This window comes from Curcuma longa, chromosome 2, assembly GCF_044706935.1.
Source record: "Curcuma longa cultivar G26 ecotype Majalengka, Jawa Barat chromosome 2, ITB_CL_G26_1.1, whole genome shotgun sequence".
In the NCBI taxonomy this organism is placed as follows: domain Eukaryota; kingdom Viridiplantae; phylum Streptophyta; class Magnoliopsida; order Zingiberales; family Zingiberaceae; genus Curcuma; species Curcuma longa.
This window is the reverse complement of record NC_133862.1, coordinates 2,479,189-2,497,284: the sequence shown is the minus strand read 5'-3', so window position 1 is coordinate 2,497,284 and position 18,096 is coordinate 2,479,189. Positions and strand designations below refer to the sequence as shown.

Genomic DNA, 18,096 nt, shown 5'->3' with positions numbered 1-18,096 from the left:
TAAAATAGTTGTGTAAGTTTCTTTTCCCCCAACAACAACAGTAAGAAAAAAGATGATTAGAGGACTTACAAGGGCGACGAAACTCCCAAACTCATTCTTTTTTTCATACTTGTATGAATCCTTACTGAGTAATAAATGCGTGTCACGATCAATGCTTTCGATATAAACTTCTGGAATTTGTTGGATGATGCCCCAATTTTGCTTCCCCTTACTACAACTATCAAGTAGAAGTAAATTGCACCGCATGTAAAATGTCTGCAAACTATGCGGAGTCACATTAATCAGGCTTGATACCCATTGCGGAAGCCGTTGTATTTCTGAAGGGAATATAACATTCAATTCTTGCAACATGCCAACCTTCTTCACATATTTCAAATTGGGACAGTTGTCAATTTGCAAATATCTTGTTGAGGGAAGGATGCTATTTTTCATCTTTGGGCACTCCGTGAAGAAACAATCTTTAAGATTAGGAAACAAATTGAGGTTGCTTGCATAAACATCATCGTTATGTTCCACAACATCATGTGCCTCACGCACTACCCATGCTTCCCAATTGGGCATTCTTTTGAATTGTAGATGCTCAAGTTTTGAAAATGCAGGAGTTCTGCAACCAAGGAATTCAGGCCCAATTTTCTTGATTGCTTCTCCTCCTTCAATGTGTAGTTTTTTAAGATTGGGTAGTTGGCCCAATGGAGGGAGCACCACACATGATGGGAAATTCTCAAGCACCAAATATGTTAAGTCAGCCAAAGAATCATGCACAGAAGTTGACACCATATTCAACTTTGAAAACTGCCGGCCAGGGAAGTTGCTGATATTAAGATATTTTAGAGTTGCTGGAGGACTAACTTGGCTGCAGATCCTCTCTGCCTCAATGATATGCTCCTCATTGTTTTCATTATTCACTGTCCAAAAAAGAGTCAATCCCGTAAGAAACTGTTTGTTTGCAAGCACAGGATTTTTGTTTCCTGTCGTTGTTGCCCTTTCCAATTTATCTATCCATAAATATCTTAGGTTGCATAAATATTGCAATTCATCCAAGTCACAACCCCCATTCATCTTGCTCATGGAGTCTCCATGGCCGACCAAAAATCCATCAAGCTGGTTAAGATTTTTCAACTTCCCAACTCCCTTTGGAACATGAGTGAGCGGAGTTCTTCGAATTCGAAGGCACCTCAAATTGCTCAACCTTGTGATGCCCTTTGGAAGTTCATGCAGTGATTCACACCCTGACAGATTCAAAGTTTGCAAGTTTGCAAGACACTCAATGGATTTAGGAAGCTTTCTAATATTTGTTCTACTAAGATTCAAGTATTTTAGATGTAACAATTTCGTAAGAGAATCTGGGAGGCTATCTATACATGTATCACAAAAATTTAAGACTCTGAGACGCTTTAAGCTTTCAAATACATGATCATCTATTCGCTTGATTTGAGGGCAAGTAACGAGGTGTAGTACTCTTAAACACTTTTGGTCTCTTATCACATTGGGAAGCAATAACACATCGCCTTGGTTTGAGATGGACAAACGACGAATCTTTGTCAAAAAATTTGTACTTGTGCATGGAGCATCATTAATGATAATCCCTTCCTCTTCCATTAAATTTTCCCCAAAAGATCGTAAAACATCATGCATAATAAATTTTGAACCGTCTATAAATATAGGGTTCAATTGCAAAAGGTTTCTTGCAATAAGTTCTTTATAGTAATCTTCTGCAATATCTTCCATCAAACCATTTGATTGTTCAATCACAAACCCTTCTGCCATCCACAATCGGATTATCTCCCATTGATATGATATGCTACGGTAGAAAGCACAACTTAGAAAACATTGTTTAAGGTGATTGGGTAAATCCTCATAGCTCAAGTATAAAGCCTTTGATATTTCATTTTCATTCTCTTTCATAAACCATAAATCACTTTCAATTACCTTTTTCCACTCCCTTTTGGTCCTTTCCTTGTGAAATAAAACACCTGCAATCACTTTAATTGCTAGAGGAAGACCATCACAATTTTTGACAATCTCCATACCAACTTCTTTCAATTCAGAAATTATTACATCCTCCCCATCTCCAAAAATAATCTTTCTAATTAATTCCCAACCACTGTCTTCTTGCATTTTCTCAACATGGTGGACAAAATCAACTCTCATTTCTGTTACTACATCTTCATGTCTAGTGGTAAATAAGATAACAGTCCTGCATGAACTATTCAAAATGAGATTTCTGAGCAAATCTCTCCATACACTTGCGCTCCATATATCATCCAACATAAGAAACAAACTTTCTGAAAGAAGAGAAACAATTCTGCCTTCAATTTCTGCTCTACTTTGAACTCCATCATCATTTCCTTCTACACCTCTCAGTACCTGTTTGAGTAGCTCAATTTGAGAGTAATCTTTGGATACATGTAACCAAACTCTTTTTGGAAATTGTTTTTGCACAATTTCATTGTTGAATATTTTTTGTGCTAAAGTGGTCTTGCCTATTCCACCCATCCCAGAAATTCCCAATACACTACACTTTTTTTTGTTACACTCTATCTCCGAAATTAACTTTTGGGCAGCATTTACAATTTGTGTCCCTACAATATCTGTCGCCACATGGGTGGAAGAGGTAGAAGATGACGTCCTTACTGAGTTTTCTGGAAAGCCTTCATTTCTGTACGCTACTAATCTGGGTATAACATTACTGTCCTCTTTGATTTCATCAAGTCGATCATTAACTCTTTTTATTTGATTCCAAATATTTCTGCGGAACTTAGAACACTGAAAGCAAGATGGAAGCAAAATGACCGGAGAGCATACCCTTGAAGAAGATGATGATCGAACTTCTAATAATCTTCCACCTTCAACCATGCAATGTTCAAGTATGTCTTCTGCATCATACATGATGTCTTTTAATTCCTTCACCCAATTGTCGATCACAGGATCTCTATATCTTCTTTTTTCTGCATCTTGAATAAATGGACTGATTCTTGATAATTTTCTATGAAGCCTTGTAAGCTCTCCTTTAACCACTAACACTTTGCCTATCTCTCCCTCAATAAAATCTGATAGTTTGCCAAGGTATCTTGTAACAAAAAAGTTTAGGACCACTGCCATTTGTTGAGACAGACGAATCAACTGCTCAAGGCTGCATTAAAATTTGTACTGGAAAACTTATTGCCAATGCTTGGATTCTTATCAACTTCTATTTGCTCTTGTGAGAAAAAGAGTCTTTATATCAGAATCTAATTGTAAACAAGTAACAAGAATACTTATTAAGAGATATTAATCATCTTAAATGGTTTTTATGTGAAAGAAATATCAGAAGAAAAAATTATGGGGGAAAAAATCATGTTGGATATAGCTTTTTCATGAGAAAAACTTATAAGATTATACAGAGATGTAAAGAAAAAAATTCTCAAATATTATAAATATTTTTGGCATTCAATAAGTGTTGGGATAGTGGGTAACCAAATTTGCACAATAATAACTAAGTAACCAAATACTATTAAGCGAATAAATGACTAATTGACAATTCAATTAGTATATATACTAGTTATTTGCAGTTTTACAATTTCTCTAATAATCTGAATGATCAATGATGTAGCGGGTCTTAGACAATCTTACGTGGCCACGAAGGTCAAGAAGCAAACCGATGTGGCCAGTCAAAGAGTCAGTGGTCAACCTTAGGTAGATCATCTCAATCGCTCGGTTGGTCACTCAGTCTTTATCTCGCCCACCCCAACCTCAACCATCTCGGTCACTTAGTTCTCATCTCGGTCATCATCTCGGCCACCCCGACCTGAACCATCTCAGTCACTCAGATCTCATCTCAGTCATCATCTTGGCCACCCCAACCTCAACCATCTTGGTCACTCAGTTCTCATCTCGGCTATCATCTCGGCCATCTCGACCTCAACTATCTTGGTCACTCGATTTTCATCTCGACTATCATCTCGGACACCCCGACCTCAACCATCTCGGTCACTCGGTTCTCATCTCGGTCATCATCTCGGCCACTCGGTTCTCATCTTGGTCATCATCTACGTAATCTTGACCTCAACCGTCTCGACCATTCGGTCCTCTCTTGCAACTACTCTCAGCTTAGAAAGGTACAAAAGCTTTCAAGTGTGTGAACCCTGCCAAAAGATTAGGATGGTTATTAGGTTGTCAGGCTTGGTCCCCTAAATCCCTTCGTGTCTGAGCCTAAGGTCAAAAGGTAAAGAATAATCAAGACTACCAAGCCATAGGGTGGTTGCGAAGTTAACAGACTTGGTCCCCTAGATGTTGCACTACATGCTCATTTGTTAGCAATTCGCAGGACCTACCTCCTCAGGCACAACAGGAGCCTGCTCCCACACCGACGTGAAAATTCCTTCCTGTAAGTATATAATCCTTCCTACAGGTATAAGGATGCTCTCTTGATTCTCAGCTACTTCATACATCTCTTCTTCTTCTTCTTTACTGACTTGAGCATCGGAGTGACCTGCTCGGAATCTCTAGCACCTTGTTAATCCGCTCGTTCAGCTTTTTTCCTCAGGTCCCTTCGTCGGTAGGAGTGACAACGCGTGAGGTGATAGATTCTTGATTAGTAGCTTGACCGTCTATAGCATATCCAATCGGAACAATCAACTTTCAAAGGTCTGTTTATTTTTTAAAAAATCTCAAAATGGCGTTAAAAATGTAAGGGGGCGTTTGGTTTGGTCATTTTTAGTTTTCATTTTCTTATTTTCTAGAAGTTACTGTTTGCTTTGTGTTTTTCAATCTCATTTTCTAGAAAATGAGAAATCATTTTCTAAGAAAACAGAAAATGATAAAATATCATTTTCTATAGAGAATGAAAACTGCGGCTGAAAAATAAAAAATGAAAAAATGCGGCTATAGTACCGCACACCTACTCATTGCACAATTATTTTAATAAAATAATTTATTAAATTAATAAATATAATTTGATAATTTTATTTTAATAAAATAATTCATTAAAAATAATGATTTTAATAAAATAATTTATTAAATTAATAAATATAATTTTTTATTTTATCTTTTAAATTTTAAAATAAATTTATATATATTTTAATAAAATAATTTATTAAAATAATTATTTCAATAAAATAATTCATTAAATTAATAAATATAATTTCTTAATTTTATTTTTTTAAAATTTAAAACAAATATATATTTATTTTAATAAAATAATTTATTAAAATAATTAGTTAAATTAATAAATATAATTTGATAATTTTATTTTAATAAAATAATTAATTAAAAATAATTATTTTAATAAAATAAATCATTAAATTAATAAATATAATTTGTTAATTTTTTTAAAATTTAAAATAAATTTAAATATATTAATAAAATAATTATTTTATTCATTAAATTAATAAATATAATTCTTTAATTTTATTTTTTTAAATTTAAAATAAATTTATATTTATTTTAATAAAATAATTTATTGAAATAATAAATATATTTTGATAATTTTATTTTAATAAAATATTTCATTAAAAATAACTATTTTAATAAAATAATTTATTAAATTAATTAATTTAATTAATTAATTTAATTTTTTTAAAATTTAAAAGAAATTTATATATATATATATATAAATAAAATAATTCATTAAAATAATTATTTTAATAAAATAATTCATTAAATTAATACATATAATTCATTAATTTTATTTTTAAAATTTAAAATAAATTATTTTTTAAATTTATAAATATTTAAATTAAAATTTATTGAATTAATTAATTTGATTTCAATTAGATTTCACAGTACATTTGAAGTTATGTAATGATGTATTAAAATGTCAGGTTTGACCCCTTTCTAATATGGTTGATCCCCTTCTTGTATGAATTTTTCTTTTCCATGATAAGATGATATTTTTATTAAAAAAATATATTTTATTTATAATTGTTTATATTAATAAACCAAATGCATTTTTTAATTTTGTTTTCTAGAAAATAGAAAACACTATATTTAATTTTGTTTATATTAATAAACCAAACGTATTTTCTGGTTTCTAAAAACTAGATCAGAAAATATAAAAACAGAAATAGAAAATAAAAAATGAAAAATAGAAAAAATTTTCCAAACCAAACACCCCCTAATTTTTTTTCTAACTTACGTTTGTTTAATGGATGCACAAGATTATTTTTTTAATTAAATAAAATTATAAATTATTTTATGAAATTTAAATTAATTTAAGGATATGATTAATTTTATTTTATAAATTCAAAATCTTATCAATGGAGATTGTCAAATTATTTTCTATAAATTTAAATTACTTTTTACTTTTATTGGTTGCAATTATTTCTTTATTGTGTTAAATATTTTTATAAAATTATAAATAATTTTTTTATGAATTTATGGATGTAATATTTTTTATATTATTAAATATATATTTTTTAAAAATATACTTTTATAAATTTAAATAAAATTTATGCTTTTATGAATATGATTTTAAAAATTTTAAATAATGATTTTTAGGAATTATATTTGTTAAAAAATTTATTTTTAACCCAAACGTCCACATCTCTTTTTCTTATTTTAAAAAATTAAGTGCATGCTTTTATTTTTACTAAAACTCAATTGACAAATTAAAATTTTCTATTTTATTTGGTCTCATTGAATTTAATTGATAATAATTCATAAAATATATGAAAAGGATATAAAGGAAAATTTCTAAGTCAAACAAATTTTATTGACTACATAAATGACTGATTGAGAATGCAAATTGATGTAGTGGTTATCTCCAATTCTCTAATAAATTTGAAAATAAAATCTTAAATGTACAAGTTTTTTCTAACCTCGTTTCTTTGATTTTTTTTATTAAATAAAATTATAATTTTTTTATAAATGTAAAATTATATTTTTATGGACCTGATTATTTTATTTTATAAATTTAAATATTTTTCTTTAGTTGATGAGATTCCCTAGTTGGATTATTCTATTTTATAAATTATTTTTTGTATAACTTTAAATAAAAACTATAGATGTATGAACATGTGCATATATTAATTTATAAAATTAAAATTTGTCTACTAGATTTTTTTTAATGACTTGACCAGTCCAGCAATCTATTTTACTAGATTTTCTAAAGATAATATGTGGAAAAAAAATTTAAAGTATCCTTTAATTTTTATCCAGACTGATCACGATAGATCAAAATTTCCTGTTTTATTTGTTCCTATCCAATAACTGTCATTATTTTCTTTCCCAAAGTTTACCCCTCCTTTTCTCTTCTTTCCACTCTGATCTATAAGCTGAGTAGACAAATGTGTAGAGCTACCAAGCCGTGAAGAAGAAGAGGGTCGATAGACTAGTTACCTAAATGGTATTTGATGAGTCTGCTCTGGTATTCTTACAGAATTAAAAGAAAAAAGAGTTTAATTATCAGTCCATGCCCAAGTTTATGCATACATACCAGATTGAACTGAGCATATATATAGACGAGAAGTAAACAATCATCGATCTAGCAAAAGGAAGAGAAAGACAAAACAGAAGTAACATACCTCACTGATTGAAGGTTGCATATGTAGCATGAGTTATAGATAGAGCTGCTGCATGACTGCATCATCTCCTAATTTCTCATATATATATATATATATAATGAGAGATGTCGTCAAGTAGCTTGCTAGGAAATTATAAGAGATGTCGTCAAGTAGCTTGCTAGGAAATAACAGAAGTAACATACCTCACTGATTGACAAGTGGCATGATTTATGGAAAGAGCTGCTGCATCATCATCTCTTAATTGCTCATAAGTTGACGGATAAAATGATATATATATATGAAAGATGTCGTCAAGTAGCTAGCTAGGAAATAACAGATCGTAACATACCTCACTGATTGAAGATTGCACGAGTGGCATGAATTATGGAAAGAGCTAGCTGCTGCATCATCATCTCTTAATTGCTCATAAGTTGGCGGATAAAATGATATATATATGAAAGATGTCATCAAGTAGCTAGGTTTTGCTTTAACATCATTTTGAACTTTCTTTACTGGGAGGTTGCTGTATAAGAAGAAGAGGTCAGCCCGCGCATTGTCTTATCTCTCTACGCATTGTAATGCTTACCCACTACTTGTGGCATAGGATTAATTAAGTTATTTTTAAAAAATTAAAATTATGTTATAAAAATTATTAATATTTTCTCTCATCTTATATATTTTTTAAAGCTCGAGAGGCCTACAATTTTTAAGAATCTGAGGCTCGGGTGGGTGGCTTGGTGCTACGATGCTGTGGACTGCACCATTGATGATCTGCACACTTGAAGGTGGAAAGTTACAAGTGTTCAACCATCATCTTCTTCACCGGCAGGCTTTTCCTTCGGTCCAATTTCCTCTTGCTTTGCATGTGCCAATTGTACCTCCGTAATTGCTAACAATTAATATTGAAATAGTTAGTGATAGACTGAGGGAAATCTTAGATGATGGTGGAATAGCAGCAAATTAAGTTAGTGCCACTAACAAGTCGAAGACTACAAGATACCAAATAATAAGATCAGGTCTGATATATATATTGAAGGGGCTGAAATTGAAGATGCTGCACAAACTCTCATTAGCGTCGTACTCGAGCATGATAAAAAAGAATTGGGAGTGTTTGGAATTGTGGGCATGAGTGGGATTGGCAAGACCACTAATAAAGCTCATAAAATTTTTCATGATAAGTGAATCGAGAATAGTTTTCCAACATGCGCATGGCTAACAACATGCACCAAGGAAACATTCAGATATAGAGACACTCAAGAAAAGAATGCAAAAAAAGGAATCAATGATGGAGCTTACAGTGTACAGAAGAACCTGAATAGAAACTTGTCCATGTTGGTGCAATCATTCCTAGAAGTGAAGTTCCATTGTTTAAAGACTATTTAAGTTTAAGTAAATAAGTTGGATCTTACTCGTGTGACAAGTGTGCAAGAAAAATCTTCACAGGTTTAGAGACGGTATGCAAGACAAGAAAAGTCCAAGAATATTGAAAACTAAATTCTTAGCAAGAAGAAGTCTTTGCAGGTCAGATACTATAAAAAATTGGATGACACTATAAAAAATTAGGTCATTTGTGACGAATTTGATAACGAATTTTAAAAAACAAATCATCGTAAAAATATTTTACGATAAAATATTTTTTGTAGATAATAGGTCGTCATCAAATTCTACGATAAAATAATATAAATTCGTTCTCAATTTTGTAACAAATTAATATTTTATCACAAAAGTCGTAAATTTACGATGAAAATTATATTGTCAGAAAATTTACTCATGGATAAATCAGCGATGAAAGTCAATTTTCGTTACAAATTTACAATGAAAATGATGTTTGTCGTAGATTATTTAACGAAAAATATTTTCATCGCTAATTGATGACAAAATTAGATTCGTCGTAATTTGCGACGAAATCATTTTTGTCGCCACATCGCCAATGAAAAATTTATTTGTCACATTTCAACGATTGGCGACGAATATAGATTTTCGTTATCAATTTGATAACGTAAATAATTATTCATCGCCAATTTGGTGACGAAAATAGGTATTCATCGTCAATTTGGTGACCAAAATAGCGATGAATTTGGTGACAAAAACAGATTTAGCGATAAATTTTATGACAAAATTTATTTTTTATTAATTCTGTGACTAAAATATTTTTATTGCAAATATCATCGTCAATTGATGATGAAATAATTGATCATCGCTAACTTTGTTGCAGATTTACAATGAATTATTTTTATCGCTAAAAATTTATCATTAATCAACTCATTTTTTATAGTGAGAAGACTATATGCAAGGCAAGAAAAGTACAAGAAGGTTGAGAACTGGATTCTTGGCAAAAAGAAGTCCTTGTAAGTCAGAAGACTAGATGCAAGGCAAGGAAAATCCAAGAAGATTAAGGGTTGATTTCTTAGCAAAAGATGAAAATCCGAGCAGATTGTGCAATTAGATGCAAGGATAGATGAAGACTCAGAGATGAGGAAGCTTTAGGCACAAAAGTCCAAGAAAAAGGAGATTCATTTGACATGAGGTATTTAGAAAAAATATGATAGAGAAAGTTAGGCAAGTTTTGGCCATTAAAATGGTTAAACTCAAGATGTCAATCAATTGCTAATACAAAGTAATTGATTGATAAACCCTATACTCAAAAATAGGGTTTTGCCGCATCAATCGATTAGTGACATGCATCAATCGTTTGATGAGCTAAATCCTAAATTTTGAGTTTGCTCAGAATCCTTAACAATCAATTGCTATGATTACATGATGTGTCTAATTCATGTATATATTTTCAATATTATTTTACATACATTTATATCATTCCATTAGCATGTTTTGTATGTGTTTATTGTTTTTGCACTATTTTTATCTTTTTCTTGTTCGGGGATCTACTTTTTGCATTTTTTTATTGTCAAAACGTGAATTCGAAGCTTAATTAGAGCTAAAGAAGCCTTAGAATGAGAGCCCCCAATAAGGAACATGTTCTAGCTGTGCCCCATGACACGGGTGTATTCATCTAGCAAAAGTTAGACTTGAAACAGAGCAGCTATGGAGTCTACAAGGAGTGACATGCTAGAACGTGCCCATAGGCACGATCATGTCCCTTTGATCAGGGGTGGCATGCCCAGGCTGTGCCCACAAATGCAGTCATGTCCTTTGATCAGGAGGAAACACTCCTCAGTCGTGCCCATAGGCACTGCCGTGCCCTTATGATAAGTGGGCAACACACCCATGCCGTGTCAACTGGCATGATTGTGTTATGCTACCATTCTCCGATAATTTTGAAAAGTTACAACAAATTTAGAATATTTTAGAAGTGTTAGAGGCCATAAAAAGGCCTATGAGACTATTGTTTAGGGAGGAGAGGGATTTCTTTGTGACAAGAAACCTTAGGAGAGAGTTATTTCAAAGGAGCCATCAAGATTAATTCTATCCTCCTGAGAATTTGCACTACAAAAAAAAATAAACATATAGGGACGAATTTTGCGACGAATCCTATGAATAAATTCATTGCAAAAATTTTTATGATGAAAATTGCGACGAATAATTTTTCGTTGCTATTAAGTTATCGTCAATTTCTGCGATGAAAATTTAAAATTTTATCATAATATTTTGCGACAAAAGTAAATTTTGATGCCAAGTTTGTCGCCAATCGGCGACGAACACCGGTTCGTTGCCGATGGGTGACGAAATTAATTCATCACCAATCGACGACAAATGTATATTTCATCATCGATTGGTGACGAACCGGTATTCGTCGTCGATCAACAACAAACAAGTATTTGTCGCCAATTAGTGATGAACAAGAGTTCATTGCAGATTGGCGACGAACCGGTGTTCGTCGTAGATTGGTGATGAACTAGAGTTCGTCATCGATTTGCGATGAATTTGGCAACGAAAATAGATTTTCGTTGCCAATTAACGATAAACAGTGAATTACAATATATTTGTGATGAAATTAATTTCGTCATAGAATTCATCGCAAAACTCGATTTTTTTGGACCTAATATGCTTATTTTTGTATTATCCCGTATATACAATTACGATTCGATAAGATCAATTCAAATTATACAAACAACCTATTTATACAACATACACAATCAATTATACAAATAATCTGTTCATACACAATCTACCATATAAACTATACAAACAACCTATTCATATAAAATCCATATCAAACCATATCAAAATGACACAAAATCTATATCTACTATATATGCAAAAATATGTTTATACAAAATCCATTGCACCACATCAAGTCATAATACAAATCCAAATCAACAACATGATAAAAAATCCATAACAATAAGTCACAAGATCATCCAAATGATAAAATCAATATCAAGAAGTCTAAAGATGAAAAAAAGATACAACAATATCATCGTCGTGGTCTTTTTCCTCCGGAGACACTGATTCCTTCTCCTTCCATATCTCTTCTTATCCTACATAAAAAATAAAGAAAGAAAAAGTATCATTCTTAAAAAGAAAAATAAAACCTATAAACTAAATGTAAAGACTTACCTCTTCTGATATGACCTCACCAATCCTGTTATAAAAAATTAACAGTATTAATAAAAAATATATATAAATGAAGAACTTACTACTTAATTGAAATGGAAAATATTAATAATACTAATTCTAAAAAAAATTCATACACAAAAAAACTCATGAAGAACCATCACCATTATCATCGTCGTCATTATCACGAAGAATAGAATTTAACTGAAGATGTTGCATGATCAAGTTTTATTATCGATGCAACTCACGAATTTCTTGATCCCTTTGCCTCATTTTCTAATCCCTTTACATTAATAAACTCTTCAAATGGCTAACCTCTCCAGTCAAATTATGTATTTGTGTTGTTACGGTTGGAGAGGTGATAGAAGATGTACCAACAACTCTATGGGTTCTACTCAAAGAACTCATTCCCAACATCCTTCCCCCCTATGGATCCCCCATTTGTCTCTAGCCATAAACTCAGATTATTCCCAACAGAGGGCTCAGATCTATTATTTTCATCACTAGTACTTGAATTTCATCGTGTGATGTGCGTAGGGTTTATAATTATTTCTTGCACTTTATTCGCACATCTTTCTGCTTTTCATGCTATATCTTGTGTGCATTACATCCTTTATCTGTGCATTGGGCATTATATTCTCTATTTTATAGTTTGGAGGACTGCTCATGTGTTTGTGTGTTTATAGGACGGAAACGGAGCAAAATAGGTGAGACGGAGTACCAGTTGAAGACAAGGCAAGACAGGGTCGTGCCTCACAGGCACGGCTGTGTCTATCACCTCTAAGAGACCATGCCTCAAGGGAACGACCATGCCCCTCAAACAGAAACTCAACTAGACCAGGTCGTGCCCCACAGGCACGGTCGTTCCTTCCTCCTGCAGTAGCCAAGACATGGCCGTGTCTCCCAGACACGACCGTGTCTCCTCCACAGTGCCACGCTAAGGCATGGTCGTGCCTCCCAGGCACGGCCGTGTCTCCCCAACAGAGGATTGTCTGCCCCTGGCCGTGCCTCATCAGCATGGCCGTGCCTCCTACTCAGAACACCAACTTCGGTTGGCCGTGCCTCCACTATAGTAGGGCGGCCACACATGGCCGTGTCTCCTAGACACGGCCGTGTGACGGGGGCATGCCTGGCTATCTCTAGGGTCATTTCGTGGAGGCCTATAAATAGCCCCCTTAAGAGTCCTAAGAAAGGGGGGAAGACTTTGGAGAGCAAAAGGAGTGTTCTAGAGCCATCGACGCCGCAATCCGAAGTAAGAATCGACGATCCGTTCATCCGTCCGGACTCTTCATCACCTCCATCCACCATTAACGTAGGAGTTGCAATCCGGAGAAGAAGACAACCCTTGATAAGTTTTATTCCTTGATTTCTCTTGGATAAAATGTATTCTTTACAATCTTCTTCGTGTTGTATTCTCTCCATCATGGAGTAGTCTGTTAGGATCGGTTGGTTCGCTAGAGGGGGGGTGAATAGCATTTTTTGAATCTTCTTTGATTGTTTCTCTGCAAGAGTGTTAGCGGAAGCAAAATATAATAGAGAAAATAATAGATCAACGCAAACCCGGTTTGTTTTCTTGGTATCCACCTCCGCAGAGGTGACTAATCCAAGGATCCACACGCACGCACACACCCGCTGCACTATGAATCGTCTCCTTCTCGAAAACCTCGAAGGCGGAGAAACCTTTACAACTCTTTCGTTCTCCTCAAGAATGATATGAAATAATGTTTAAGAGGAGAGGAAGAAAAGTAAAGAATCAGAGAACAACAAGTTCTCAAAAGAAGCACTAAAGAATAAAAGAATGGCAGAATTCTTGAGTTGATCTCGTGCAGGCTTCTTTTATAATTCTTCAACATTAGTCGACTGCTGGCAGGGCTAGTCGACTGATGCCTTCAATCAGCAACAGAATCTCGCATTAAAGTGCATTAAATGCTTGCCAATTTTCTCTAACGTTCAAATATCAGTCGACTATTCCAAGACCAGTCGACTGGCATCAGTCGACTCACCATACACCAGTCGACTGCCCAGTCGACTCCTGTCTTCCTCTGGCTCGACTGATTTTTCTATGTGCGTCTGATTTATGAGCAGTCGACTGCTGGCAGGGCCAGTCGACTGGTGAAGCTGAAAAATCCCATTTCAGCTTCTCTTGACCTAGACCTCGGCCTTCAAACACCTCCCATAGCCTCGTGCCTTCCCTGGATGCTCCATCATCCTCGCACTAGCCTGAGATGCTTCCATCAGCTTCGTCATGTCAAGTCCTTGCCAAGACTATCCACTTGGACTTTTCCTTGCCAAGACTACCCACTTGGACTTTTCCTTGCCAAGACTTCCCACTTGGACTTTTCCTTGCCAAGACTTTCCACTTGGACTTTTCTTTTGCCAAGACCAACCTTGGACTTTTCTTTGTCAAGACTTCCCACTTGGACTTTCCTTTGCCAAGACCACGCTTGGACTTTCCTGCAAACTTGCATTACACATGTTAGATCACAAGTATTGCCTAACTTTAAACATGGTTTAGCCAAACATTGAAACTCAATGCACTTGGGGCAAAGATTGCACCAACATAGTCCTCCTGATTCTAGGATGTAGGAGGAATCGAGGATAATGGTTGATTGTAATTATGGATTTGTTAATTACCATATTCTATGAAATACATGTGCAGTTTTGCTTTATAGATTTATGCCTTGTGTTCAATTAATGATATGTTATTGGATGGTGTTGAATCTATAAGTATATAGGGATGATTTGTGGTTTTGAGGATTCTTAGGATCGTATGCTCGGGGTACCTCGTGATAGGAGGAAAGCCTTATAACCGGACCTTCCGAGACATTCTTTAGGCTATGATGAGTCTTTATGAGGGATAAATAATGATTATTGATTGTTAGGGAGAGGTCCTTAACCGGATACCCTGTGACAGAGGGTATGACATTTAGTAGTATGCTGGGGCGCCTGAGTGACAGTGGGAAAGCCATAACTAGGCTATCTAGAGTCATCTCGAGCTAGCAATCGTAACACTAGAACATTATCAATTTATTCCGAGAAACCCTGACAAGGTATAATTGGATAATTTGGTTAGAATCCCTGCAAATGTGCATGTATTGAGGAATGGTAAAGAATCCATAGACAATCAATCATTGTTTCAAGGAATCCGAAGTCCTAGGATCACCTTCTACACACTGTCACAGTCGATTTCTCTTCGATCGAGAATTAGGAGCACTAGCACTCTTTTTCACTTCCCCCACACAAACCCAAATCACATTATCTCTCCACTCTTCTTGTGTTAGTTTAGTGATTAATTACACAATCCCTGTGGATTCAATCTTTTATTACTTGACGACACCCGTATACTTGCGGGAGCCTATCACCGTGCTAGCTCGAGCTCATTATATTTGTCCTATATTAGCATAAGAAAAATTAAAATAATAATATTTGAGAAACACATATAAAGATAGAGTAGATACACAACTAATAACATTTATAAGTTATATTATAATCCAAACCTTAATTGCTTTAGCTCTGTCCCCGCTTCAAGTCTTGTCTTTCTTTTGAAATGTGCAAGTGAAAGTATCTATAAAAAATGGTTCTCTCGCTCTATTTTCTTGGCCTAAAAATCATGATTAGAAATAATAAAATAATTTAAAATAAATTAAAATTGAAATGGTTGAAAAAATTACCAATCTACGTGTATGCTCATCGATATTGATTGAGTCACCTGCATATGTCGCAGATAAGTGTCTAAAATTATAAGCTTAATTGAGCTTATTCTGTTGACTCCTCTTTCTGCTCTGATCAATTTGCTAGAAATTGCAGATCTTGGCCCAATTCTCCTCGGTGATGCATGGTGGCTTTTTTCCCGTTGTCTTTGCATGATTAAGCACATGGCGGATGTGATAACCATATTTTTTCTTAAAAATTCTCTTAATTTCCAAATCTTCGTCAAGTGAACACCCACTGAAAGAAGAAATAAATAATTGATTATATATTAACATTAATTATATATATAAAATAAAGTGAATAGATTACCTTAAATTCATTCTACCACAACTCTTTTATGAGATTAGGAGTGCTTGTATATGTCATCGAATTTCTTCGCCAATGGTTATTCACAATTCTATTAATATCATGAATAATAAATATAAAATTGGCAAATCTATAATACAATATAACATAAATGATGTTAAATAATTATGATAGTTAACAACATTAATTATTTTAATGTACTTACAAATCTCTGAGAGGGGATATAAACTCTTGACTATCGGTCATCTCAGCAACTAATTATCTAGTTGAATGACCTTCCATAGGTACAGGAGAATAGGAAGGTCTTGGCAAGTTATGTGTACGAGATGGTCCTGCACCTGAAGAAGGTGCAGACTGGCCATGACTGCTGCTGCATCGATTATGTTGAAACTGTAAAAAAAATATTAAGATAAAATAAATAAAAATTATTTACGTAATGAAGAACATAAAAAACTTACCATTATGCTCTAACTTTTGAAAGAATACGCTAATCAACACACCAATAGATGACCTCTAATGATCTATATGAAAAAAAGATAGTGCAGTTAAAATATATGACTTTAAGACAATAAATATATAAATAACAAACTAAAATAAGAGTTTCATAAATCTACCTATTAAAACTAAATTTACATATTTGAAGACTAAAACTAAATTTACAGATTCAAATAAAATTTACACATAGATTATATTACCATATATAAAATAAATTTTTTTATTTTAACCTAACTTACCCATCATCGTCGTTGTGGGCATGATCGTGGTCATGGTCGTCGTCATCATTGCCATCATCATCTTCGTCTTCATCTTCGTCTTCGTCGTCATCATCGTCGTCATCATTTTCATGAATTTTACTTGTATCCATGTGTATTACTAGCTACACCACTAGGATCTCGTAACATAGGAATATTATATTTCTCGGTCTGAAATGTGTTTACAAATTCATCTTGTTAATATGTAATATTCTGCCAACATTCTTCAATTTATTTCCATGCTTTTGTTTTACAAACAACCCACAATCATTTTTATCATATTTCAAACTAGGATATGAAGCATCAAATATTCTCTTATACAATCTCTTATGATTTATTTCAATAAAATTATACCGTGGATACTCCTTCATCCCCTTGACAGGGTCAAACCAACAACATATAAATAAAATAACTCGTATTTCTGGACTAAGGTATTCCACTTCTATAATTTCATCTAATAACCCATAAAATCATTCCGTTATTCATTGTAGCCTTCCCCATTCCATATTCCTGAGTATGAAAATTATATCCATTAATGAAATATGCTGGCCAAGTTCGTATCATTAATTTTGATCCCCATGAAAGATGGGATAACAATTCTTGCTCAACGTGAGCTTGATTATCATGAACCTAAAGTCAAATTCCAAAATTAATTAAAAGTCAAAATATGTGTAAACTAAATTTAAATTGTCTACTCATATATTATTTGAACCATGGTGCAAATTCTTCATCGCAGAAGCAATTAAACTCTTGTGTTGATATTTCAGAATTTAAATTCTAAAAAATCCTATAAAAAATTAATTATAACACAAATTATTTACGACCTAAGAAAAAAATTAAGAAATATATACTCACTTAAAATATAATGCTACTTCTGGATAATTCAATAAAATATATGTGTGGGATGTCCATCATTCTTGATCAGTTAAGTATCTCTGTTTATATGGTCCACTTGATTGACCAAGATAATTAAAAATTAAAAATAAGGTCAAATTGGGATCAATAGGACCCTCATCATTTTTTCCCGCTCTTTGTCTTTTGCTCCAAATATGAGGCTCAAAATAATATGATGCAAAAGTTGTTACTTCCTCTAAAATGTATGCATTAACAATAGAGGCTTCAACATGTGCTTTCTTTTTCACTTTTTTCTTCATATGATGTAGAAATCAAATTGTAATAAAATAAAGTCTATTAGATATTAATATATATTAAATAATTTTATTTTTTATGAATTAATAATGAAGTCTATAAATAATATAATTTTACCTTTCAAATGGATACATCTATAAAAAATGGACAGGACCTCCAACTTTAGTCTCATAAGGCAAGTG

The 18,096-nt window shown here is 33.3% G+C and overlaps 2 protein-coding genes across 2 annotated transcripts in view; both read right to left on the bottom strand.

Moving 5' to 3' along the window:
- Nucleotides 1-18,096, bottom strand: part of LOC141816399 (putative disease resistance protein RGA3) — a 41,926-nt gene that overhangs the window by 255 nt on the left and 23,575 nt on the right.
- Nucleotides 70-7,532, bottom strand: LOC141818062 (putative disease resistance protein RGA3; the record flags this gene model as incomplete). The annotated part of the gene is made up of 2 exons (XM_074705652.1): nucleotides 7,503-7,532; nucleotides 70-3,123 (listed from the first exon to the last, which is right to left on the bottom strand). Coding segments are annotated over exons 1-2 (3,084 nt in total), but the record flags the coding sequence as incomplete, so codon positions are not given.